Source organism: Anomalospiza imberbis, chromosome 16, assembly GCF_031753505.1.
Source record: "Anomalospiza imberbis isolate Cuckoo-Finch-1a 21T00152 chromosome 16, ASM3175350v1, whole genome shotgun sequence".
Lineage (NCBI taxonomy): Eukaryota > Metazoa > Chordata > Aves > Passeriformes > Viduidae > Anomalospiza > Anomalospiza imberbis.
The window spans coordinates 3,403,467-3,430,311 of record NC_089696.1 but is presented as its reverse complement, the minus strand read 5'-3'; the positions used below and the strand labels follow the sequence as shown (position 1 = coordinate 3,430,311).

The 26,845-nt window shown below is 42.3% G+C and overlaps 2 protein-coding genes across 8 annotated transcripts in view; one reads left to right on the top strand and one right to left on the bottom strand.

Moving 5' to 3' along the window:
* The window catches only part of KATNIP (katanin interacting protein), a 54,477-nt gene extending 35,097 nt beyond the window's left edge, over window positions 1–19,380 (bottom strand). For 2 of the 7 annotated variants that reach the window (XM_068206632.1, XM_068206638.1), the window contains exons 1-11: window positions 19,253–19,380; window positions 18,749–18,824; window positions 17,114–17,283; window positions 12,478–12,563; window positions 10,805–10,942; window positions 8,573–8,837; window positions 7,090–7,239; window positions 4,874–5,037; window positions 3,710–3,822; window positions 3,177–3,291; window positions 2,594–2,800 (exon numbers count right to left, since the gene is read on the bottom strand). In XM_068206632.1, the coding sequence (XP_068062733.1) occupies window positions 2,594–2,800; window positions 3,177–3,291; window positions 3,710–3,822; window positions 4,874–5,037; window positions 7,090–7,239; window positions 8,573–8,837; window positions 10,805–10,942; window positions 12,478–12,563; window positions 17,114–17,283; window positions 18,749–18,810 (1,470 nt within the window). In that variant the 5' untranslated portion in view covers window positions 18,811–18,824; window positions 19,253–19,380. The remainder of the gene's footprint in view (window positions 1–2,593; window positions 2,801–3,176; window positions 3,292–3,709; window positions 3,823–4,873; window positions 5,038–7,089; window positions 7,240–8,572; window positions 8,838–10,804; window positions 10,943–12,477; window positions 12,564–17,113; window positions 17,284–18,748; window positions 18,825–19,252) is intronic. The other 5 variants (XM_068206635.1, XM_068206639.1, XM_068206636.1 and 2 more) reach the window with 4 other exon arrangements.
* Window positions 19,381–20,400: 1,020 nt separating this feature from the next.
* GTF3C1 (general transcription factor IIIC subunit 1) overlaps window positions 20,401–26,845 on the top strand; it is a 38,419-nt gene continuing 31,974 nt past the window's right edge. Inside the window, exons 1-6 of the mRNA XM_068206649.1 lie at window positions 20,401–20,729; window positions 21,605–21,814; window positions 21,984–22,160; window positions 23,239–23,382; window positions 23,948–24,044; window positions 24,494–24,617. Coding sequence (XP_068062750.1) covers window positions 20,500–20,729; window positions 21,605–21,814; window positions 21,984–22,160; window positions 23,239–23,382; window positions 23,948–24,044; window positions 24,494–24,617 — 982 coding nt within the window. The 5' untranslated portion in view covers window positions 20,401–20,499. The remainder of the gene's footprint in view (window positions 20,730–21,604; window positions 21,815–21,983; window positions 22,161–23,238; window positions 23,383–23,947; window positions 24,045–24,493; window positions 24,618–26,845) is intronic.

The window sequence follows — 26,845 nt, the reverse complement described above, 5'->3', positions numbered from 1 at the left end:
CCCCAGAAATCAATAGGTTCTGGTGTGTACTGAGAGCCAGAGGTGCCTTCACAGGAGGGTACCTGATTCAGCACCAAAATGACCTGTTCCTGCTTCTCACTGGTTTCTCTGTAAAACTGCACATGATGGTCCAAAAAACAGAGATTTATCAGAGCCAGACTGAGTGTTGTGTCCTGAGAGAGAGGCAGCCGTGGAGATCATTTTGTTCACCAGAGGAAACAACTGATAGGGCTGAGCTTACACAACCTCACAGGTGTTACAGTCCACATGAGGGTGTCAAAGATTTGATGCCAGAAATTCAAGGCACCTTGAAGGATCCATGCCAAAACTCAAGAGACTGTGGAGTACTCTCATGTTGTATCCCAAAGAGTGGTGTCATGTCTTTGCCTTCGCAAGAGGTACTTGAGCCTGGGGTTATTGTCTTGGAGCTGAAAAATCTAACTCAAAAATTCTTTGAACCATCAGGGTGAACTTAAGGAGTCAGAATTACATTTTTACTGGACCAAGGAGAAAGGGGAGAGTGGAAACCTTTAATCTTAAGATTTTGTGAGAGAATGGCACTGCTTCTTGTGGGCACTGAAGGTGTAAATGATGGAGAGCAAAGGAAGCCTCAAGCACTGTGAAGAGGAATGACACAGGTCTAAGGGTTCCCCATGGGGAAGAAACACCTTTGGACATTTACCTGTCCTTGTTATTCTGAGGTTTAAAAGACCTCTACATGCATATAAGAATCAAAAAGGTTTGTGGAAAAAATTTCAATAAAAATTGAAATTTTGATCTATGACCTACAAAATATTATCACAGAATCCCAGAATGGTTTGGGTTGGAAGGGACCATAAAAATCATCCAGTTCCAAACCCCTGCCATGGGCAGGGACAACTTCCACTGTCCCAGGTTGCTCCAAGCCCTGGCCAAATTGGCCTTGGACACTTCCAGGGATCCAGGGGCAGCCACAGCTTCTCTGGGCACCCTATGCCAGAGCCTCACCATCCTCACAGTAAAGAATTCCTTCCCTATTATCTAATCTAAAAAGTTGAGAGCACCAGATATTCTGCCAGGCATTTCTTTCTTTTACAGTACATCACAAAATAAAAGGAAGGAGGCAGTTCAAGTGCTCTTCATAAAAGTCTGCAAGGGTAATACATAAACTAATAAAATAAAATCCCTCATCTTCAATAAGAGTATTATCAAAGACAAAAGTACACCTAAATGATCAAAGATGGAAGTGTTTTAACCATGGTAAAATGAGGTTTCCACAAAATAAGTTTTTATTTCAAGTTTTTGTTCTGTTGAAAAATGTTTGTTGCTCAGAGACAGATTAATTTATTGGGTTTTTAATGCACCCTGAAGCTTTCCTGTATGATCTGAAATGTATACAAACTGGAAGTGCTGCTCTGCCTTCTGAAGGAATCTGCAGTTCAGGCACCCCATACCCACAGCCTAACAGCATATTCCCTGCCCAGATTGCATCTTGGATCACAGAGTCACAAATCAAGGGAATATATTAATCAATGCAATATAAAAGCTCATTACTTAAGAATAATGAGATCTATAAATGTATGAGTAATACTGAAAGTAACAGGTTCATAATGGCTTAATGAATGTATTACTACATAAATTATAAATATCTAGAGGGTCTGAGAGTCACTACTACAACTACTACTACTACCACTACTACTGAGTGTCACCTGCCAGCCAGCACTGCCTAAAAAGGAGAATGGGTATTTATGAGATCCCAACTACAATTTTCAGGAGACAGTGAGGAAGATGCTTCAGGTAAAAATATTTGTCTGGAAATAATACTCCATAAGGAGTTTCAACTAAATTTCAAAATACTGTAGATTTGTCCTGTTTCAAATCTCATCTACCTTGAGAGCAGAAAAGCAGCATTAGCATGAAATGAGCTGTAATTTATATTTTTAATAGGCTAAGCCCTTCAGTATCCTCATCCACTAAATCATACCAATTTTTTTACTAGAATCCTTGCTCTACAGGTCCATGAAAAATGGCACAGAGTGAATGTGCAGCACAAATGAAACCATGGCTGTATGGAGGGCTGTGGACATTTGCTAATTCTTTCACACCAGTCACTGTCTTCTGCCCATTGTCATTAGTGTGGGAGCACCTCATATCTCCTCATCTTACTATCTCACACAAGAGACATGAAAGACTTTTACCTGCCATGTATTTTTCTTAATCTCTTGTTCAAAACTACCTATACAGTTTATATTTCCACGATTCTGCCCTAGGTAAAAAGATAATAAAGGAACAAGAGAAAACAGGCACATTTTCTTTATAAATTTACTAAAATTTGTATTATCCATCTGAAAAAAAAAAATAGCAGTGAAGCTCCTGTACCTTGAGACCACAAGGATTACTCCAGTTCTAAAACAAAGTTGTAACTGAATACCAACATCTTGAACAGGAGAGCTGCATTTGTTAATAACAAGCAATATTTGTAGGGTTTTTTTTTAATTATCAGATAGTTGTTATGCAGTCAGGTTCAAAATGTTTCTGAACAAAAACCTGGAGATGGAGTATCATAGGAATATTATAATGAGAGATTTTAACATCCAGCACTAAGCTGTCTTACATTTAAGTTCTTATTGACCAGGCAGCACAAATCCCCTGGGTTGTCAGCATTTCGGATGTCCACGTCATGAGGAGACACAAAGATCCTCTCGTTGTGGAAATCAAAGAATTCCACCTGGCTCAGGCCCACATTTGCTGGATTCCCCCAGTTGGAAAGAAGTTCCATAGTCACATAAATGGCATCATGTACTTCCATACTGGCTGTCATCTGGAACAAAATGAAATATGGTAGAAACATCAGTGACCAACCAATAAAATGTGAAACAAAAGATTGTTCAGACTGCAAAACTGATGGGTCAGAAGCAAAGTCAAGGCTGTTTGGATGACATTCAATCAATCATTCTGGGTTACACCAATTCTGCCACACAACAACACTTTTAAAAAGCCTGAAGAGAAGGCAACTAACTCTCTGTTCTTTGTCTGATTCCTTTGTCATTCTGATGAACAGAGATAAATTCTCTTTCTTTAAATTGCCATAGGTTAATTATTTAATGTAGGGCAGAACTGAGGGATGCAGTTCATTCAATGTACTTTTATTTCAGTAACACTGGGAAGCACCAATTATGGGGCACATATGCACAAACCTTCTCTTTCCACATGGAATTTACTCCAGCTTTGCCACCAGCCAGGGATCTGTCACTGTCACAGGCAGAATGGCTCCCACGCTCCACAAAGGCTTTCAGGAGTCTCTTCTTTTGTCTGAAACAACATATTCTGGGTTATTTCCTCATAATTCCTGCATTTTTAAGAAATAGTTGGTGCGAAGGTGAAGAGATGAGAGGATGAACCCCACAGGAAAATGTGCCCACACACCGAATGACAGCCTCTGCAGCATTCCACCTTAAATACACAGAGTTTGGTTGAAAAGCTGGGCTCCAGTTCCCAGCTGGTTCTGAGGCAGTGTGAGAAGAGAATGCAGAGGTGCTCTGAGGACCATAAAGTGAGATGCTGGCAGATCCTGCTCCACAGAAACTGGCCCAAGGCTGCACTGCCTGATTTGCTACTTGCACGGTGTCTCAAGTATTTGTAGATTATCAGGAGTAGTAATTGGACTGGTGGCATTCTAAAAATCTCTCTTTAAAAAGTTATCCTAAAGCAAATATAGATAAATATATACCTGCTTCCAAAAGGGCAGAATCTCTCCACAGCTCTGGTAACTGTAGTCCTTGTCTGGTGTTTTTCTGGAGGTTCAGTCTTTGCAGAAAGAATAGATGAAACAGAAAAACTCTCCTAAGTAAGAAAAAGATGAACATGCTTCATTCAGATTGTTCTCACCACACAGCATCAATCTGCCTCTCTGGAACAAGTAAGAGTTTGGGCCCAGCTCATCTGTAACTCTATACAAAATTAAAGCACATTTAATGGAATTGGTCTTGATTTACAATGAAAGAGCTGAGCTTGGAGCTTGATCTTCTGTGTGGAAGAGAACATAGAAGCAAACTCTGAGGACTAGAAAATACACACATACAGACACTTATAACTAGACCTATATAATCTCATTGTATCCATTTGGTAGGACTCAGGATTGGCCAGAGCTTTGGCACAAGTCTACTAGACTTTCTCCTCCAAAATCATCAAGTCTTTTAAAATCCCCAAACCTCTCAATTCTATTAGCATAAAATAATTTTAAAAATGTTTTTAATAAAGAGCTATCAGTAAGCTACCTAAGAGAAAACAGAGAAAAGTGCTGCATTCTTATAATGCTATGGGCTCTTTCTCTGACTCTACTCAACTTTTTTGTTGATTTTTGTTGACTTCCTTGCTTATGAGTTTTTAATTGTTTTTCAACATGGTTTCTGGAGGTAAGACATGAACACACGTTGGGGCAGAAAGCCCTTCCCAGCTCATCCTCAGTGAGATCTAGCAGTGTACAGGACAGCTCTGCTCCAAAAGCAGAGCATGCACTAACAGGGAGCAGTGTCCATATTAAAGAGTCCTGGAGGATGACAGGATTTATTGGGATGGAAATCACACATTGCCTTGTTTCAGAAGCTTGCAGGATGAAAATGGCTCAAGTGGGCCTGCAGCTGTGCATCTGATTGTATAGACACATCATATGGCTGCTCTATCAGTTGCTCAGTGAACCCTGTAATCAAGAGGGAGCTGTGGGATGCCATCCTGAGGAAGCAGATTAAAGGAAACAACCCTTTGGAAGAATAATACAAATTAAATTACACTTAGGGGGCATCACCATTAATTCATACACAATCCTAATGTGTAAGAGATTGTAATTCATGGGGGTTTTGCTAGTTGAACAAACAGCTCTCTTTTTTTGCCATACCTTTTGGGAGTTTGTGGTAACTGCTTGCCTTTGCAGATCTCCCTGCAAGAATTCATTCTCAATCTGCACTGCTTGAACAACAGCTGAAACAGAGAAGTCAGGATCCTTCTCACACACACTCTTCCTGGTTACTGAAAGGGATGTTTCTGGTCGACTTAAGGGCTCTGGGACCAAAAAAAAAGGGAAGAAATACTCTTTTTTTTTCAGGACATACAAGTACAGAACATTCCAACATCTGAAACGTCCCATTCAGTTACTGACAAAGGGCTTTGCAAGCAGTCTATAACCATCCCAAATGAAGCTGAATTCCCCCAATTTGGTTTTATGCTAAGATTCCAAGTCACATCTTCTTTTGGCAACAGCTAAAAAACAGCATCGTAAGAAGAGGAAAACCAACAAATGAGAAACATAATTTTTATGCTTTTAGATTGCTTTGTTCTGGTATTTAGTGGAAATGCCTTGTAATAGTCCATTGAAAAGAAGTATATATAATTTAAGCACAGCACAAATTTCTAATTGGGGTGTTCAGCTATTTTGGAGGAATCCCCACAGACTTCTAGCAAAACAAGAGGAGTCAGGAGTTGCTATTTACAAGGCAAAATAAATGACCTTATCACTTAAGCAGTCATCACAATGCCCACACGAATCCCAATCTTCCCAAACTTCATGGAGAAACAGAAACATCACAGCCTAGAAACAGGTTTGAAAGAAAGGAAATCAAATTTAACAACAGATGATGTGAGATTGGACTGAAAGAGAAGCACAGTGGTTATATCTGAGGGCTTTAAAAGTCAAGGGAAGAGAAGAGACTGAAGCTGTACAGACATTTAGGGTGAGGGGAAATACTGAAGTGCCAGAGTGCTCTCAGGGCTGCAGGGAGGAGAGCACAGTGCAAGTAACATGAAGTCCACCTTGAAAAGCCAAGAAGTTCAGACTGAGCTGAGATTTGTGTGCATTCACTCTTTGCATATACACTCATAAAACCTTTCAACAGGCATCAGTCATCTCTGCAAAAACAGGGATGGAATAAAGACCTGCTTATTCTGTACTGTATCATCCCCCTGAAATGAAATTAATTTAGGATTTATCACAGTAGTTGGACAGAAACAGCTCCAACCAGCACTATTATAACCTGAGAAAATGCTGCACACATCTCTGGGAAGTCAAAGCAACATCTGCTTCAACAGATGGTGGGTGAGGGTCTCAGAAGCTACAAAGGGGATTTATTCTGGAGCCAAAAAGAATTAACTTCTTTTTCTCTGTTTGGTTTTCTGCTAATTAGGAAACTAATTATTTGGCTTTTCAAAACCACTGGCCTAATGCTTTCCTGGGACACATCTGGATTCTGCTTTTTTGAAAAGAGCAGCTTGACCACAGAGTATGGCAGGTCTGAAAACTTCACCTCAGACACACCAAAACTCAAGCTGATCAGACTTGTTCAGTTAAGGACTGCACTGAACTACAACCGCAGTCAGAACTTCAGCCCCTACATTTGGGGTTTGCTGTGTTTTGTTGGGGTTTTTCCCCAGGTAAAGACCACACCTTAGCAGCAGATTTTTAGAATAAGCAGCAGTGGCTTCAAATTATGTTCTCCAGTCCAAGAAAAATATTTTCCAGTATGGTCCTAGATACTGGCATATCTACCCAGCACTGCAGACTGATCTCAGTGTTCAAGGTGTAATTCAACTACAGTCCCAAGCAGCCACAGGGCTCTTTTGTCATGCTGTGGAAAACTGTGCCTTTAATGTGGTAGAGAACTCTGCATTTTGTATTGCTACAAATGTGTTGTATTAAACTCTTCCACCAAACATCAACTGCTGACTGGAAGAATACACATTTCCATTAATACCACAGGGAATAGACCTCCATGAGGGAAGTGGGAAACACAGAGCAAGTACTGAACAAGGACTGAAAGGGAGAGGGAAAATCTTGTGCTGTGGAAGCAAAAAGAGAAGGAAGATAGTAAAGATGTGGCAGAAGATTAAAGTATACAGGCTTTTACACTTTATCATAATTTCACTGAAGTCAGAACATTTGAAGTGTTAAAAAAAAAAACACAACAAAAGCACAGAGAATCCCACTTTAAAAAAACAGGCAGGGGAGTGACAGCTAAAAAATTCACATAATGATAGATGTATGCTAAAATTGCATCTGAGCCAGAGGGGGAAAAAGCATGAAAACTCTCCCTATTGACATCATATAGTCTTATTTCTTACTAGAATACATTGTTTCATGTCTGTCCTGGTGCAAGAACTCAGCAGAGAGTGGCCGAGTGCCTTTATTTTTCAGCATGACTGGTTTGACAGGAATGTACACTTCAGCACTGTCCTTTCTTTTGGCTGAGAGAACTTGCACTGGCTTCACTTCTGCAAGATAAAAAGGAAAAAGGAATAATAAACTTTAAAGTTACGTGGAAGCAGCCAGCCCAGGAAAATTTATTGGATTTTAAATGCTAAAGTTTTGCCACTTTAATTATGTTGGCATAGTTAAAAGTGATAATTTCCCTCCCTTTCACTGACACTGTTCTGCTGATGCAGAAGCCCATATGGATGGCTGGCACTAACTCAGTGAAACAAAATTAAAATAGTATTAAAATGTACCAAGATATCTCATCTCTGCCAGATATTTACCTGCATTACTGTTGAGAAAAGCAAAAATAAAAAAGAAGTCCCGAGTCATTTGTTAACACAGTTATACCAAAGTAAATTCTTAAAATACAGACACAAATGTTGTCTTGTTTAGAAGTTTCAGAGGGGGAGAGGGTTGCCTAGAATAGCCCATAGAAGTACTTCTTCACTTTTTAATTTGGGAATTATTAATGCCTCTATTTTTTCCATCACAGCTCTGAAATTTCTCTCTGGACAAAAAGTCCTGCACTTTCCCAGAGATTTTGTTCTCACTGCACTTCCATCCCTTGCTCCTGTCTCTTCTTCTGCCCCTCTCCCCATTCACACTCCACTCACATCTATGACAATGGAAGGAAAACTCCTCTACTTATTTTATTCCCAGATTGTTCCTCTGAATTTATGCAATTAACTACAGATTAGGGAAAGAAAAACAAAAAGGAAGTAGTAAAATAAACAAAACCAAAAACCAAAACCAATTACTGTACCAGAAATAAGCAGGGAGGGAATTTTGAGAAATACTGAAGGTAGGCTTAGGTCTGGCTTCTGCCTGAACTCTTCACCCTCTGTTAAATCATCTTTGAGACCTAACGACTGGTTGTGGGTTTGGACACTGAGGTCTCCAAAGACAGAAAGAGACAAAAAGAAGTGGCTCATGTCTATCACCAGGGATGAACACACACAGGGACAGGCATCCAGCACCCAGGATGTGAAGTAAAGGTGAGACTGGGAAGATTTGGCTGCCTGAATTACTGCAAAAACAGTTCAAAAATATATCTAAAAACATGGAGATTTCTTGAAAAATCTCACAGATAGTCTGAGACAATCCTAGTTCAACAGTCTAGAGCTGATGATGCAGGTGCAGTAACCAGGTCTGTATCTTTGGATTTGCCAAAAAGTTCCTAATGAAATACAAGAGGATGCAAATGTCCAAAATCAGGAGATAAAACAACAGGTTTGCTGAAGAGCATGAGAACTTAGGAGGGTATGGAGTAACTCCTAATGATCAACCTTAAAAGCAATTCCCTCAAAGAATGATTATTGTAAAGAAGAATTGTGGAAGACACAGACTTACTGCTTTGATCCTGGTTGAACTCCAGCACAGTTGAGGCACCAGAATCAAGGCCAGAGCATCTCCCAGCATCCTGATGTTCAGAACCTTCCCTCTGCAGTGCCCCACTGCTATCCAACTGAAGGCCTTCAAAGCCTGTAATTGCTTCCTCAGTGGGAGATGGTTCTGAAAACACATCCTCTTCAACAGAGTCATAATCATCACTAAGGGAGTCTTCTTCCATCCTCTCCTCTTCCACACTGTGCTGCAAGCTGCTTCTCAATTCCTGCTACAATATAAACACATCTGTCAGAAAAGCTCAAACTTGTATTTTAGAATAAACCACAGTGGCTGCCAGTTCCTCTCCAGGAGAAAGAAAAATCTTCTGAGGAACTCAGAGCCATGATGCAGCTAAAAATATTCTCGTTCCTATGTCATGTCTTGCCTCCTTTGATGAGGGCTTGTAAAGAAAAATCATCCCACAACTCCTGTGCTCCTTCTCATCAGTATCCAGCAGGAACATTCGGTAGGCCATGGAGTTTTTATGTGCAAAACCAATTTTTAGGAATAAGTTACAAAAAGCAAGTAAGGGGGAGAGCAAAGGCATATATTTGTGCAGTCTCACAGTTGTGCCTTGCTATTTGAAGAGTAGATGCAATCCAGAATTTCCAGATGCCTTCACAAGATTGGCAAGCTCATGTAGCAGCAACTCCTTTTCAAGCATATGATAGATGATAACAGCCCTGCCTTGTTCACATCTGTACTTCAAAAACCAGCAGAAAAAGGCTTGGGCTCTAATGGGCTAAGCTCCCAGCTTGCACTGAGTTTTTTGAAGTGGACACACTGTAACAGGATTTTATGCAAAATATAACCTATTTTGAAATTTACTGTGGAAAAAACTGCCCTGCCTCTCTCATCACACACCACAAACAGCACAGATGATGCTGGAGAGCTGTGTGCTTTCATGAATGCAAAAGGAAAAGACCTTGCATCTCTTAAATGCTTATTTCCCCCTGCTTTGTTGGTATTAAAGTTTTGAGATAAACATAGGTAAGCAAACTGTATAAAATGAAAACCTGAAGCTACCTTAGGTACAAATGAACTGTGACAGTCTATATTCAGTTTGCAATGAAAGCTTCAAGCTCCAACAGATCACACTTGTTAGGAAATCCATGTTGACAGAAATATATTACGAAGAGCAGACAAAGTCAGGTTCAAAAGAGGGTTTATAAGCAACCTGAGCCTTGATATCGAGCATGTCTTTAAGACAGTCAAAACTAATATTTCCAACTCTTTGACAGGAAATTGTACAAGCTTTCTGTTCCTTTGAAACCTCTGCATCTGCATTGTAACAAGACATTCAAAAAACACATTATATAAATCAAAATTATTTCCATCTTGATTAAAAAGTGTTTTGAAATTATTAGCTTCCTATTAAAGCCACATAAAAGACAGAAATATCCATCAGTGTAAACAAGTTACCAGTTTGTAGAGCAAAAAATAATCATCAATGCAGGAACAACATAGAAATGAGAGAAAGATGCAAGCTAGGAAAATATGCTTGGGAATTTTGTCTGATGTCAGTGGTAAGATCTGTCAACAGTTTCATATATAGATGCTACTCCTCTAACCAGAAAAGCTTTATTTATGTCATTAATTGCTTAGGCAGAAAAACATTCATAAATTTTTGTCCATTGATTAGTTTTCTTTCACATTTGTGAAGTGTACTAGAACAAACTGCAATTAGTGATCAAATGGAAAGCTGCACAGTCAATACAACAACAATCCTTGATGCAAAGCAACTGCATTGATTAGAACATTTTCAAATAGTCTGACTTTGTTAGGTAAAACAATGACATGCAACAATTTTAGCAGCATTATTTAAAGACTACCCTAAAGGCTCAAAAAGCTGTTGTTTCAGCTTTCTCTAACCTGATACCCAGGAGTGATGTTCACTTGCACAATCATTAAGTGAACTGAAAGAGGCTCCTTGCAGGAAATACCTCAATTCAACCCAACAGAGACAATATTCCACCTCCTAAAAATAAGATTTAACATTTTGTAGTGTTGCTGATTGAGACTTGATTTTTCAAGAAGCTTTACTTTTCTTTTTTTGTCCTTCTTTTTGTTATATCTGATCAAAGCAAGATTCTCTAATGAAGACACCACTATAGAGGGCTTTGAGGCTGATCCCTGGGCACAATCACATTTCAAATGACACTGCCATGAACAAGAGAGGGCAGCTGCCAACTGTACCTGGGAGAGAGGACCATCATCATCATCACTACTGCTCTTCACACTCAAGCTTTCATAAGGTTCAAAATCTTCAGAGTACTGCAGAGATGGTTTAATGTAGAGTTTACCCCCTCCTTCTGTTTTAATTGCCACAGTTTTCTGTCAAAAGAAGTGTTCAAAAAAATTGATTTCTTCTGTGTATCAGCAGTACTAAAAGAGTAACCATCACATTTTATATAACAATAACATGATCAAGCACTGCTTTTCTCCTCTGTTCCACACAAAGTTTTTGTCCTCCGTGAGCTCACCTTTGGGCCCCTGAGTTATGGTCTAACAGCCCTGGTCAAACTCCCCACCTGCTGAGCCCAGAGTGGGCAGTGATATTAAACCTTGCTCTCTGTTGTTCCTACACTCCTCTAGCATTTTCTAAGTGCCAGGGGCAGAGATGTCCCAGAGGGAATATCCTAAGAAAACTTGGGTGAATTCTTTCAGTGAGTCTATCTTTCCCCCTCACAGCATCCCTTAGCACAGCCCAAGTTTGACAGGTTTGGCCAGGAATTTCTGGGTCCTCTAGATATCCAAAAAATCCCCGTGGAAAATCACTGGGAAAGGAAACTGCTATCTGGCACAACCTCCTTCTCAGTCTGTGGTCACACTTTTCCTTAGCTAAATAACTCCAGTTGTTCATAAGGATGTAATAACTCCTATCCTCCCATCCACCTGGATAAAGGACTTAAGGAATCACCCTAAGCTAGTCCCAAGTAGCAACCAGGTTTTAGTACAGAGCCGCACATCTGGCAAATTCAACAAAGTCCTAACAGGCTATAATGGAAGCTGAGAAAATGAATTCAACTAAGCAGAAAGAGTGGTAGATAAAGTAATGCAGCCTTAAGGCTTGAATGTGGAGTATTTTCCAAAAGAAAACCTGCACAGCACAAACACTTGATCCACAGTGCCAAAGACCTCTGATGCCATCACTCAAGCACAGACTGGACGTCCAGCCAGGCCAATGGCTAGTCAAGTAGTGTAATTACTTGGGTGATATGTCTCCATTGTTAAGAATTCACATCTATTCTTTTAATTAAGTTCTTGACAGGTTAACTCAGATCCTTCTTTAGGCTAAAAGAAAACAGGTTTCTCTTCTGAGATTTTTCTGGTGAAGCAACAACTATGGAGCTGATGGCTCAAATTTCTTATAGATAGGATATTTTTATTTATATGCATTTCTCTCTCTTATGATCTACAAGAATTTATCATAAATTACGACTCAAATTAAGCAAATTACATTTCTTTGTCCCTCAATCCTGTTGCAGGGTAGAGGACAGCAGTAACAGGCAGGGATGTGTCTCCAAAATGGGTTTCTCCATCCTTTGCACTAGATAAATTACCTAGGGTGCCCTCAGAGCTATCCAGCAGCAGCTATTCTGCTAGTGGACACCTTGAGCCACTGATGTCCAGGCTATAAAAGTTTCTGTGATGAATGTCACTGAAAGCAAACCATTTCAATGAGATTTGCCTCCTTAGGCTTCCAAGCAGACAGAAATCTGGGCAGGGTAACATTTCATGTTGTCAGTATCCAGCCCAAGCCACTCAGAGAGCCCCAGCTGCCCACTCTGTACCACTTGCAACCAATTTCCCCTGAAGTTATTTGCAACTTAAGAATCAAAGCCCCATTTCTTTCACCTGCCCCATACCTGAAGCCAATTCCTGCGTTGTATCTTGCTTGGGGCAGTCTGAGGGCTGTGTTCTGGCAGCCCACTCTCTTCTAGCTGGGCTCCTTCTTCAGCAGGGACACACAAGGATTAGAAGACAGGAGAGAGAAAGCAGAAATACAATATTAGACAATAAACAGACACCTTTGTTTGTGGGTTTGTGTGCTTTTGTTTTCCCCCCAGCTGAGGACAGAAGAGCAAATCTGACAGGGGAATGGAATCAACAGCTGCAAAGATATCCCACATCAGATTCTGGCCAGCTGTAGCAGCAGGAGTTTTGAACCTCTTCAGGGACAGTTATCATCAAGTGTTTTTAAGAGAATAAATTATTTTAAGATACAATAGCTTAACAGCAGGGGAAGCCCCACCTTTTTTGAGATGAAAATATAAAAGCACATTCTAGAACATGGGTACACATCATTCTGACTCCCAGATGGGTAGAAAGTAACCTGTGTGAGGAAGCCAACTGAGCCCAGAACACAACTACCAAAGGCAGACTGATAGGCAGGGTTCTGGTGAACAACAGGTGATATGCTGGGTTTACAAAGGAATTGTGTGTATTTACTCTCAAAATCAAGGAAACATAAGATATTGGCAGCTTAAACAGAATGTATTTAACATACTGTGCAGAGAGGATTCTTCATGTATAAGCCATAAATGAAGGACAAACAACCATTACCCTTCATTCCTAAGGCAAGGAAGAGTTGGTTCAAGAACTTCTGCAAAAATTCTCTGTATGGTCAAGGAGGATTAAGGGTCTCTGTGCTGGAAAGGGCCCCAGCTTAGAGTGGAACAATGGATTTTTGAGAAAATGCTTTGATTGAGAGAAAGAGACAAACAACTTGCAAGTCACATAAGCATCCTCAATGGAACAAAGGCATCACCAACACTCTCAGCAGCATCCTAAATAAAGGCATCTCATTTCCTATGGCCAAGACAGATTTACAGCTTCCATTTCTTCTCACTGGAGAAAAACAGCTGATGCAAAACCTTTTTTCTTTAAGCCATAATTTAATGGTCACCCTAAGGCTGCAGGAACTGGCACTACCAATAAAAGAAGCTATTGTCCTACAAAGGTCATAGAATCACAGAAAGATTTCATTTGGAAGGAACCTCTGGGGCTCACCAAGTCCAGCCTTTCCACTCAAAGCAGGGCTTACTTCAGAATTAAATCAGGTTCTTCACTGCAGCTCTCAATACCATATTTTCTTTTTTGGGGGTGGACAAGCCTACATGCACCTGTGCGGTGACTGTTCAGAGAACTGATATGGCAAGGCTTGACTGTGGGAAAACATAAAAGATTCCTTTTAGTTATAGGCCCTTGGGCAATCTGGTTCACCAGGAGACTGCACAAAAGCTGGTCCAAGCAGACAGGAGGGAGCAGGCCCAGGGCAGGACCATCCTGGGGGAAGTGTTTGCTTATGTCCATTTGGAGTGATCACAGCATTGCAGGATGCTGCTTTATTGCTCCGGCACAAAGTAGCTCTCTGTCTCAGAGGCCCAAAACAGGACTAAACACAGAGGAGAAAAGGAATGCACTGCTCCAAGGAAGAGAAACAGCCCTCCCAACCAGAGCTCCTGCTACTCCAATAGGCTATTCCCAAGGAACACCAGAAATCCTTTGAGCCAGCATTGGTGCTGATTCTCTGCTGCATTGGCTCTGCTGGCACTGAACTGTCTTGAGCTTGCACTGTGAGAAGTGAGGTTGGATCCAGTCACTGCTTTGGGAGAGAACTGGAAGCACCTTTCCCTTGCACTCTCTGAGAATCCATCTCTTCAAAGGAACTGTCCAGAAGCCCCTCAACTGTGCTGCAAATGTGAGTAGGAAAGGGGGAGATGGCAGGGCTCATGCTACCACTGCTGAGGACTTCATCCTCAGAACTGCTCGAGTGGCTGAAGAGACTCTTTACAAGTCATGAAGTGACAGGACAAGAGGGAATGGCTTCACACTGACAGAGAGCAGGGTTTGATTGGATATTCCCTGTGAGGGTGGTGAGGTCCTGGCACAGACTGCCCAGAGAAGCTGTGGCTGCCCCATCCCTGGAGTTGTTCCAGGTCAGGTTGGACAGGGCTTGGAGCAGCCTGGGATAGTGGAAGGTGTCCCTGCCCATGGAAGGGGGTGGAACAAGATGAGCTTTAAGGTCCCTCCCAGTTGTGTACTTCCATGACTCTACTTAGTGATGGATTCACGTGACCAGGTGTCTCTAAGCCAGGAAAAACAGTCATTGAAATCCCAGGCAGAGGCTGATGCAGCTGAGCGAGTCATCTGTGCAACAAACATTACTTTGGAACAAAGATATCCTTCCCATGGGACAGATGGGCTGTGAATACCAACCAGTTTGGGCACACAGAACAGATCCATTGGTGTCATTCCCTCAGAGATTTGAGCTGTCAGTGCCTATTTGACTAGGCAAGGACTGAGAAGTACATCCTCAAAACATTAGACCTAATCCAAGGAGACCCCACATTATCCTCAAACCACATATTTGTGACCACACAGACACTCACCAGAACAACAAACAGAGTTGTGAAACCATGTGTGGGCTATAGACCCAAAGAAATGCCAACACACCTAGAGCCCAGCTTCATTACTTTCCAACCATCATTTCCTTTAATTCATTACCAATCCTAAGCATAAAACCTTTATCAATCACTATTATCAGTAATTACTCCTAGGGAACACAAAGCAAACAGTCCTGACAAACAGATTTATGATGACACTTTCAGGAACCAGAAAGAGGGATTTATGCCTGTTCTGGATTATTAAGTACCTCCCATTCCTAATTTTTCAGTGAAGACTAATCCTATAGATGGATGCTTTAGAAGTAATAAATGATGCAATAACTCTCATGGGAGATGGATAGGGAAAAAAACTCAGTGCTGTATCTCAACTAGGAATCATTCCTGTAAGTAAAATCATATTCAATCATTTAGAAGAAATACCTTGAAATAAAAGAGACCACAAAATTGCTAAGGTAGAACTCCCAAGCAAGAAGCTCACACAGACCAGCAGTGACTCTCATTCTGGACTCCAGTGGCAAAAAATGGAAGAGGAAAAATGACAGGATGATGGTTCAGTTGGTATCTTTCACTGCAGCTTCATGGGTTTAAAACAACACCAGTGGAGAGTCAAACACACTGAGTTATCTTCTGCAGAGCTGGTGCTACAGTCTCTGATAGATGAGGTTGAGGAAAGGAACAGAGACTGCAACTGGAGTCTTCAGAGGTCCCTAAGACATGTATTCTTCCTTGACTGAAGCAAATGGCTTTAAGGGACCATACAAATAAAGAATTTTAGTTAAGCTGAGATACAACAACCGCACAGCAGAACTTTATGAGGAAATTTCTCTTGACAGAGTTCCGCTAGAGCTGCTGCCAAAATATCCCTTCCCAATTTTTACAGCAAAAAGTCCAAGATGTTGATTTACACCCTCTTTAGCTACCTGAAGATGTATCAGCCCTGTGTGACAGAGCACCAAATTTCCACCATTTCCCAGAACATGACCATTTTTACATCATTACACACAAGGTTTCACCTTCACAGAGTACAGTGGAGCCGGGTGACAATCTGATTCCTCATCCCCATCCCACACAACCTGCAGGAAATTATACAAGATGAACACACCTAAGCCTGCAAAAAGTAGTATGTGCCCAGTGTAGCAGGAAAACAAATTAAGGAGATGAAGTTAGAGCCATGGTTGGAACAGTTATTGCAGGAAAGGTTTGTTTCCGGTATCGTTGAGATTAATAAACTTTCAATCAATAAATTATCATAATAGGTAACTTTTTTAACTCTTTGTCTTCATTTTAGGTGAAAATGAAGCTTAAGCAGGCTATCACACATTTAAAAAAACATTCTGAGATAGGTTGTAGCAAGTGTGAACATAACTGACTAAGGCTGGTAAACTGCTTTACATAGGGATTTAGTAAAATCAACTTTCTTTTCATTATGCTAAATAGATTAGAAGGCCAGTAAGCTCATACTTTATACTTTCATGCATGCAAAATTATTCCTGTCACTGCACTGCTCTTGATGACAGACTGACTTAAATTAGAAACAAAATACCCATTTTTCCATAAAGCCAGCTAATCACTAGGGAAAAAATGGTCGATTTTCTTCACTTCAAATATTTAAATAAAGATTAGCTATCTTTTTAAGACAACTATTATAGCTTAAATGTAATTTATGAGCTTAATGAAGCTATTACTGGATATAATTTGATTACAGTCTATGTCATCAAATGTCATTTGTCTTCAGGACACCAGGCTTGGATAACACTGAAGTCCATCAGATCTTTAATCCTCTTAATGGTGTTATGTGTCAAAGGTATACCATTCTTTTCCCCTGACAATTTATATACATTTCTAATCTTCTACTTTTAGTTAGAGCTGTTTAACAAATGAAGAGGCAGGGAAGTTAAATGCTGGAATTAAAGAGGGATCAAGTGAAAAATTGATAGGGTGTTGCAGAGACTATTCCTTACATACAACCAGCTTAAGCACTCCAATTTCCACGGAATTTCATCCCACCAGGCTCCAGTGGTGCTGTCCCTGGATCCCAGTGACCTCTCTGAGTTCCAGTTCTGGTGCAGCTCTGCCAGGCTGCCAGGGCACTCACCCTTTGTCCTGCTGGGTCTGGGCCTGTTTCTCAGGCAGCTGTGTGGGGTGGTTTTCCTGGGGTACTTTCTCAGCTCAGAGTTAGCTCCATTCACATACAGAGAAAATCCTTTTTCCAACTGCTCCAGTCTGATTTGCACGGGATCTTTTCTTTTTAACCGCTCCTGCAGCCTGAAGGAGAAAGGCCAATAATTCATCCTTGCACAGTGCATACACAGATGGTCAGATCTTCAATAAATACAACAACACACCATGACATAAAGCTGAAAAATATGTTCCCAGTTCAAGGAACCCTTTCAGAATACATCTTCTAGGGTCTGTTCCTGTTCTGTAACGTGTGTATGAGCACCCACACACTGTGACAGATGAAGTTTGACCAAGCTTTTCTTTTCTGAGTTTTTTTCCATGCTATTTCTTATTTCACATTATTTTTCCATTTGGTATTTTGCATATTTAACCTTTCTTCTTAAGAATTTTAAAGAATTTCACTTGAAATTTCAAAAAGCTTAAGAACTGTTGACTTCTTTTCAAGAATAAAAACAATGATTTGTGTTTTCAAACTGGAGGAGGAAAGCCCCCAGCCAATACTGCAGTTAGAGATACCAGAAAATTAAATGCTGGTTAAAATAATATCAAAATAATGCCCTTCCATGGGCTCAGTTTCAGCTGCTCTCCCTCTTCCAACTCTCATTTTCTCTCCTTTCACCATGGGTTATACCCAATCCATGCTAATTCCTTTGGTGAGGTGACATGCAGGCTAGGAGGTTGGCATCATATGGGTGACAATTTGTGAATTCCCCTGGTTTCCCTCTGACTCCAGGATGGGTCAATCCACAGGCTAAAGTCCCCCATGTGTCCGTGTTGTGACACAAGCCACCTTTTCCCAAGAGCATGTCCCCAGCAGTCAGAATTAGAGCTCTGATACCAAGGATGCAAGTTGGTTTAACCATTAAATAAACTGGTTTTATCCTCTTCCAAAACTGCTTTAGGATACTGTATAGGAAAGAAACCTATGGTCACAAAAATTGGCTGGTTTTTTAACACAATTGTGGCCCTCAAGATCCTTTTACCAAACCAGTTTGTTATATAATTTGATTAGAAATCTCTTGTGTTAAAGGAAGGAATCCAGCAATAAAGTTCTGCAGACTCTCTAAAATAAGATATGAAGTTAATCTGTCCAGGGTATAGTGACAGGAACACATGAACAAAGAGGAAAAGAAATGTTTGAAACTTGTCTGAAAAACACTGGAGTTTGCAAAGGCAACCTGGCTGTCCTTATTTCCCACTTTTCTGTATTTCTGACAACATAACAACTGTGCCTCATAACTACATCCTCACAGAGCATGAGCTGCCAGTTACTTCTGAATCTACAACCTCTTGCTCTATGAACAAAAATCTTCCCTGTCACTGTGGAAAAAAGTAACTATTTTATTAATAAATGTATTTATATTTTAAATGCTGAAGAAACATTGTGATCTCCTCTAGAAATAAGAACTTTTAGCAGACAAAGGGAAGAAGAGAGAAACACCTGAATGTTTTAAGGCACAGCAAGTGAGACTTTGCATCACAGCTGCTGATATTTGATACAATACAACAAATATTTCATACCCAAAGTGGTAACAAATGCAAATATTACCGGTTTCTCTGCTGAAGGGATATTAAATATTCGTCATGTTTTTCATCAAAGTCAGTCACCATGTCTTAACATAAACCTGAAATGAGAATATAATGGTCACACTGAATGATTTATTATGGAGTACCCCTGGTTTTGCACCCTCAGTAGATGAGAAGGCTATAAACTGAAAAACATTCCTCTTTCAAGCACACATAAAGCTGTCAGAGCTGTAAATAAAGCTCCTGAAGAACAGAGGAAACAGTAGTTGTTTTACTTATTTTTCAGAACCTTTCACAACCTATGGAAGAACCAAAAAAACTAAAAGTAGAAAGCATATGCCATGACAAGTTTTTAATGCCAGACCTGGCAAGCAAGACAACCCTAGGGCACAGCTGAAGAGCTGTGCCCAAAGCCCAGCTGTGGAAGGAATTCTCTGAGCTGCTAGTACTCCTTAGGTCAGCTCATCCTACAGCACATTCACTGCTGAAGCTGTATATATTTGAAGTGTTTAATTAAAGATTTTACCTGGCTTGCCATTCAGGAAACACGAATTTTTCCAGCAATCCCCACCACACCGCTGCAGCAGGTTGGGCCAGGGTGTGCTCTTACACTCTCCGAAGTTTAAATGTGCCACCAGCACGTGTCGCTGAGCTCTGTAGCAAAGAGAGAACCGCGTGTTTTGTCTCTTACCGACCGCAGGGCAGCTCCGCCAGAGCCCGGCCCCGCCTCGGCTCTGCTTGCGGGGAGCGCGGGGGAGAGCCCCGGGCACAGCTCCGGACACGGACCCGGGACAGAGCCCCGGGCACAGCTCCGGACACGGACCCGGGACAGAGCCCCGGACACAGCCCCAGATGGACACGGACCCACGGACAGAGCCCCGGACACAGCTCCGGACACGGACCCGGGACAGAGCCCCGGACACAGCTCCGGACACGGACCCGGGACAGAGCCCCGGGCACAGCCCCAGATGGACACGGACCCGGGACAGAGCCCCGGACACAGCCCCAGATGGACACGGACCTACGGACAGAGCCCCGGGCACAGCTCCGGACACGGACCCGGGACAGAGCCCCGGGCACAGCTCCGGACACGGACCCGGGACAGAGCCCCGGACACAGCCCCAGATGGACACAGTCCCAGATAGACAAGGATCCAGGATAGAGCCCCAAAATGGACACGAACCCGGGACAGAGCCCCGGACACAGCTCCGGACACGGACCTACGGACAGAGCCCCGGCCACAGCTCCGGACACGGACCCGGGACAGAGCCCCGGACAGAGCCCCAGGATGGAAACAGACACAGACCCGGGACAGAGCCACCAGCCAGAGGCCCTGGGCGGACACTGACCTCGGAGAGAGCCAGAGGCCCCAGATGGACACTGACCGGAGAGAGACCCCGGGCAGAGCCCCCAGGTGGACACGGACCTGGGACGGACACTGACCCCCGGGCAGAGCTCCCGGACGGATACAGACGGGGAAAGATATCCCGGACGAACGCAGATCCCGGGGCAGAGTCCCTGGACACGGACCACGGACACTGACCCGGACAGACACGGCCCCCGAGCAGACACTGACTCTGGACACGGTCCCCGGGCAGACACTGACTCCGGACACGGTCCCCGGGCAGACACGGAGCCCGGACACGGCCCCCGAGCAGACAGAGCCCCGGCAGCACGGGCCGGGCCGGGCCTGTTGCTCGGTCTCCCTGGCGACGGTCGCGCCGCCGCCGCCGTCAGTTCCTGCGCGCCGCGGGCCCGGAAGCGGCGGCGGGGATGGAGGCCATGGAGCCGCTGTGGGCGCTGCTGGACGAGGTGGCCCTGGAGGGGCTGGACGGCATCACCGCGGCCGCGCTCTGGCAGCGCCTGGCCGCCCGCTCGCCGCCCTTCCCGCTGCCGCTGGAGGCCGACACGCAGCAGCTGCTCTGGGCCGCGCTCAGCGCCCAGCCCGACGTGCGCTTCTACCTCCTGCCGCGGCCGCGCCCGCCGCTCCGCCTGCACGACCGGTGAGGGCGGCGACCGGGCGGCCCCGGCCCCTTCCCGCCGGAGAACCTGGGGCTGGTTGCTGGGCGAAACGTGGGCTTGGTCGCTGGGCTAAACCCGGCCCGATTACCGGGCTAAAGCCGGGCCTGTTCGCCGGGCTAAACCCGGCGTGGTTAAGGGGCTAAACCCGGACTCATTGCCGGCCAAACCCGGCTCGGTGGCCGGGCTGCCTCTTCTCGCCCAGGCTTTGCTGCAGCAGTACTTCGGTAGCTGGTGACAGCAGGCAGGGCCGAGGGTGGCTCTGAGCCGCTCTTTAGGTCTTATACAAAGAATTTTCACTGTTCGGGGGGTCAGGCTTAGGAATAGGTTGCCCAGTGAGGTGGTGGAGACACCATGCCTGGAGGTGTTTAAGATGTGCCTCTGGGTGATGGGTTTTAGGGGTCACAGTGGTAGTGCTGGAGGATGGCTGCATAATCTTAGAGGTCTCTTCCAGTGTTGATGATTCTATAATTTAGGAGACGTGTATATGAGTCCTGGCCTGATTTCCATTCAAATGACTGCTTGCTACTTAGGTACAAGCAGAATTTGTATGTCCTGGTCAGCAGGGTGGATCTACCTGTCATTTTCCTTACCTGTGAACTATATGTTTCTCTTATTCCCACTACTTTTCTTATTCCCACCACATTGTTGACTTTTCAAGGATTAAATAATGCATCTCCCTCTTTCTACCTTCTGCATGCTGAAAAGGTTTGGTCATGCTTGAGGAGTACAGCTCTGCTCTTCATATTTTTCCAGTTTAGAGGTTTCAAAGGAGCTTCATTTTTCCAAGATAATTTCTAGAGGTATCAGCATTGTCTGTGACAATCTTGTATTTCTCCTTGCTTTGGTTTTATTTCAGATATGAAGAAATAGACCTTGAGACAGGAATATTGGAAACCAAAAGAGATCCTGTTTCTTCAGATGATATTTATCCTATCCACATGATTTTGGATAACAAAGATGGCATACAAGGTTCCTGCCAGTATTTTAAAGAGAGAGTAGATATCACTGATCAAATGAGGAAGAAGGATTTGCAGCCTTGTTATACTTACAAAGAAGCTGTTGAAAAGTGAGTGAAATCCTTATATCTGGCATTAAAATACTTCTAAGTTCTAAAATTTAGTCCTTGCTCAGTTTGTTTGATTATATCAAGAGTGGTGTTTGTGGAGAGAAAGGGATTGATCTCTCTGTTTTTATGGAGCCAATAACAAGACATTACTTTTCCTTCTGTTTCTTAGATGGGGGGAGAAATTAGTCATTGTTGCTTCCCAGGAGCAGCGTTACAGAGCTTTGATAGGCTGGGAGGGGGACCCTGACTTGAAACTCCCTGACTTTTCCTACTGCATTCTGGAGCGCCTGGGCCGAGCTCGGTGGCAGGGAGAGCTTCAGAGGGACCTTCACAGTGGAGCTTTCAAGTAAGTTTGTGTCTTGCTCTGAGAATTAAATCCAAGGTTGTTTTTAAGTATTCCTGTGAATATTTGAGCTCTCATCTATGTTGTAGTGCTTCATGCTTACTACCAGGAGTGCTTGGGTCTGTTTGGCAGAACTGTACTGGTCTCATCCATGAGTTCATTGACCTTCCTGATGTTTTCACAGAGATCCAGAAATTTGTCTGGTGGGTCAATACACCAAATAGGTTTCTATTGTGAAAGTTCTTGTTTTTTCTAAATAACTTTTTCTTCAAACTTGGGATTGAAAAATGATTTTCATTTCCTTTTCTAAATTGCTGTCTAAATATCTGACCCACGTTCTGAAGGAATTCTTGGACAGTCACCTTTTGTTCACAGCATTTCCCTGTGTGACATCTCCTCCACTGAGAGGGAGCCTGAGTTACCAGCTCCTAAACTAGGCCATGTATTTTGCTGTTGGAGGAGCATTACACATCTTCTTAGAGCTAACTTCTGGATGTGTCCTGAAGTTCTGGGCAATATCAGCATTGCTCTAAAGATTCACTGCTTTTAGGACATGGGTGGGCTGTGGCTTGCACACCACCTGGCATTGTTTATAGCCACTTAGGGAGCTCTTGTAGGTTACTAAGATGATGGGGACAGAGGGGGAAACTTTTATGGGTGCATTTCTGTTAGTTTGGCAGCCCAAGCCAGCTCACCAAGGAGGGAATTGAATCCCAGAGCTGTTCCAAGGAGGGCAGTGACTGCAGCATAGCCACAAGTTAGAAAGAGAGGATGGAAAAGGAGGACATGGGGATACAATGCTGATTCAACCCCCTCATCAAACCATGTCATGACACTCTGTGCCTAAAGGCTCTAGGTTAAAATTAGGTAGGTATTTCTCTATTTAATTGGATTAACTAGGAAAATAATTTCACAGGTTTTCTTAAGTGTGGCACTTCCTAACTTTGAGTTGTCACTTTGAAAATTAGCACGTGTCACTAAGGCTATGGGTAATATAGGTAAAGTGTTCTGGGCACTGGATAATTAGAATTTGTTTGCAGAAGTTCCTATTTCTATAGATCCCTTGCCATCTTTTCTTTAGAGTGGATGCTGGAAAGCTTCATTACCACAGGAGGGTATTGGACAGAAGTGGTCTGATAACGATGCAGTCCCACGTCATCCGACTGCCGAGTGGAGCACAGCAGTACTCAATTCTGCTACTCCTGACTCGCTTCCATGTTGATAGGTATGGTTTAAGGGTCTCCTGGGTACTCTTTGACCTTTTACTGTGATGAGGGATTGTTCTGTTGTCACAGAAACATCAAAGTTTCCTGGAATTGACGCTTTCCCATTTATTAACTTCTCTTCCAAATGTCGGCCACTTTAAAACTTGTCTTGCAGCTGTAAACAACAGGTTCTTCTAGTGCCTGTCACCTGCCTGCATAAACATAATTCTTCTTTATGTAGCACTAATCATTCCATTCATTTTGACTGTTTTTACTTAAACACATTTCTAGTAGATTTTTTTTTGTTTTGTTTTCCTATCTTGTTTATGATTAGAACTTGTGCTTCTGTGGGTTGCCAATGAAGTAACAGCTTGGGCTTAGTCATTGTTTCCTCCTTGAGGTCTTTTCTTAGAGACAAATTATCTCATGTGCTGTTCACAGGAGAAAAAGAAAACCAGAATTCCTAATCCAATCTGAGAACACTTAGCATACTTTCTCTAGTGACTGACAGTTTCTAAAGCTACAACTCATGTTTATGAAGTTATATGCATACTTACGTGTAAAATAATTCTCTTTTTTGGTTAGGAGGAGCAAATATGATATTCTGATGGAGAAGCTCTCAAGTATGCTAAGTGCTCGTTCAAACCAGATGGAAACATTAGGAAACCTGAGGGAAGAACTGGTGAGATTCATTACTCTTTCAGATTCTCACTCAGTAGAATCTAGATGCTGAGTATCAAAGGCACTCATTCATGCTACCTGCTTCAAAAGTTGCACAAAATTCTGGGCTAGGATAGGATTTTAAAAACCTACCAGATGAAGCTGCTGTTGGTGTTTGTCATAGGGAAGCAGTTGTGTTCCAACCACAGCTTCAGAAACATTTTGTCAATGGATGTCATCATGTAATTCTTACTTTTCCACGGTTGCTGTTTGGGTAGGTGGCAGAGCTGGAGGGATACAATACACTCGGGAACATCTCAGGTTTTGCACTAAAAGGCTTTTAAGTTTCTTATGGATATCCTACCCCAAAATATGGTTGTAAGAGCAGGTGGTATGAATGCCTTTGATACCAGTTAGCAGCAGGCGAAATTTTTGGGCTGCAGTGACTTTTGCCATTTCTCTTTGCATCAGGGCCTTTGTGAGAGAACCTTCAAACGTCTCTATCAGTACATGATGAATGCTGGCCTGGCCAAGGTTGTGTCTGTCCCCTTGCAAGACATAAACCCCAATGGAGGACCCTACAAGACAAAGAAAGGTCTTGGTTTTGCTCTCTTTTTGTGTGATTACATTGATGCCATTCTATCTATGAGCTTCAAATCTTAAATTAAAAGAGGTGTAAGTAAAAAATCTGTCCATGCAATTACGTAGATAAGTGGGCTACTAAAGTTAAAATGCTGCAGCCCACTTGAATTAAGCATTCATTACAGATTTTTAAGGATTGAATATCATCAAGTTTGTTGGATATCAATGTAAGACTGCTCAAGCCAATACAGAGTAGGAACAAAGCAGTCTGCTGACCTTTCAGGTTGAAGTCAAATGACAAGTCAATAAACTTGACAAAAAAAAAAAAAACTTTAATGTTGAAAAGAAGGCTCATTATGAAATAAGTTATAAAACAGACCATTCTTGGTTATTACTTTTCCTGAAAGTCATGAGAATGCAAAGCTTCTCAGAAAAATTTCCTATCAAATTATGGAAGTAAGGTTTTACAGCACTTGGAATTCACAGAACATGGCATATTCTGAGTTTGAAGGTACTTCCAACGATCATTGAGCCCAACTCTTAAGTGAATGGCCTATACAGGGGTCAAACCCACACCTTTGGCATTATTATCTCACTAGCTGAGCTGATAACAGGGTTGAGGTAAGTGAGATACCCAAAATTGCTATCCAAAAAAGCCACAGTCTGCTGAGGGGTGGTTTAATGCATAGCCAGCTTTGGATGCCAATTTAATTGGTTCACAGGAATTGCTGATAACTTCCAAACATGTAGTGGAGAGACAAAGAGCAGGACTGCATGAGGAAAGAGAACAAAAGAAAGCAACTGTTCTCAGGAAAAGATACAGATAAAACTTGCACGGGGAAAAAACTACAATAATGGAAAGTATGAGGAAGGATAGTACCTCCAATGGAATTAATACAATTCCTGAAGGAAATCTGAACCAAATCCTTAATCACAGAAAATCCTAAGAGGCAGATTTGCAGGGTTAAAAAGGAAATAGTTCTGAAAGATGAAGTGTCTGTTTTAGAGATATAATGAACTGTTGGTGAGGGAAAAAAAAAAACTGATATGAACTAAACATTGCAAATTACATAGTCTTTGTGAGTAGGAGTGATCTTAAAAGAGCAAGTGAAAGAGCCAATAAAACCATGAAAAATTCCAGAAGACAAAAAAGAGTGCTGATTACATGCAGTTGGATTAAGGCTGTCGATAAGACAAATTCCTTCAAATCTTTTAAGTCTGGGGATAGGAAATTCTCTGTAGGGAAAGTGTATTCTGAACAAAGGGAAGCAGAGGCCAAAAGTAGGTACAGCATCAAGCATGGCTGAGAGAGAAGTGACCCAGGTCTTTCAGGGGTGTTCTAATGAGCTGGAAATAACACCCAAAAGACTAGACTGCACTCCTAAAAACAGTTTATAGGCAGTAGCAAAAACATTTAACTTGCAATTAAGGTATTTACTTAGAAGACAAGAAAATACAAGTCCACTTACAAACCTGGTTTCAGCCCCCAAGGCAGTTGTGTTTTATGTTCTGTCAGAGATTGGCAGAACAGCAGCTGCATTTACTGCTTAAATTTGCTGGGGGAAATGCCACTTGATGAATCTTTCACTTGAATGATAATTCCATCTTACAGATGTAAAAGCTGAAAATCCACAAAAATGCCTTAAAAACACTAGGTATTAAAGGAGGATGAATTAATAATAGCTGATTTTCAGCAGAGATCAAGATAGTTTAATCTCTGGAGTTATACAGGAAAGAAGATAGAAATATGTGGGACACACTGAGGATGAAGCCAGAACATCTGCTATGGGAAGAACATTATTGGGCAGCAGGAGCTAAAGGAAGAGGAATTGGTTTGTTTTGGGGGATTTCTTTTCTATGGGGAGTTTTTTGGTTTGTTTTTTCAAATACTGCTTCCAGTGAAAATTAATGGTCTGTAGAAATAGAAAGGATGTAATAACAGTGCTTGCAACCCTACCAAAATGTCAGCACTTAAATCCTAAGCAGCATCCTACAGAAAGGGTTCAACTTGAGGAAAAATAATGGAATCATGTAGGCTGGAGCACAGTCACATGGTGAAGTGACTGTGGGTTAACTTTGTGTCAGCTGGGCATCAGTAACTGCTCAGATATATAAACACAAGATAAAATTCATCAGCTGAAACCTTAGTGATTCCAGCTAAAACCTTCACCTGACCTTTTCACAGCAGTGTGTAGCAGAGGAGCAGGGAAGGCTGGAGATGTTCTCCCCACTGCTGCAGGA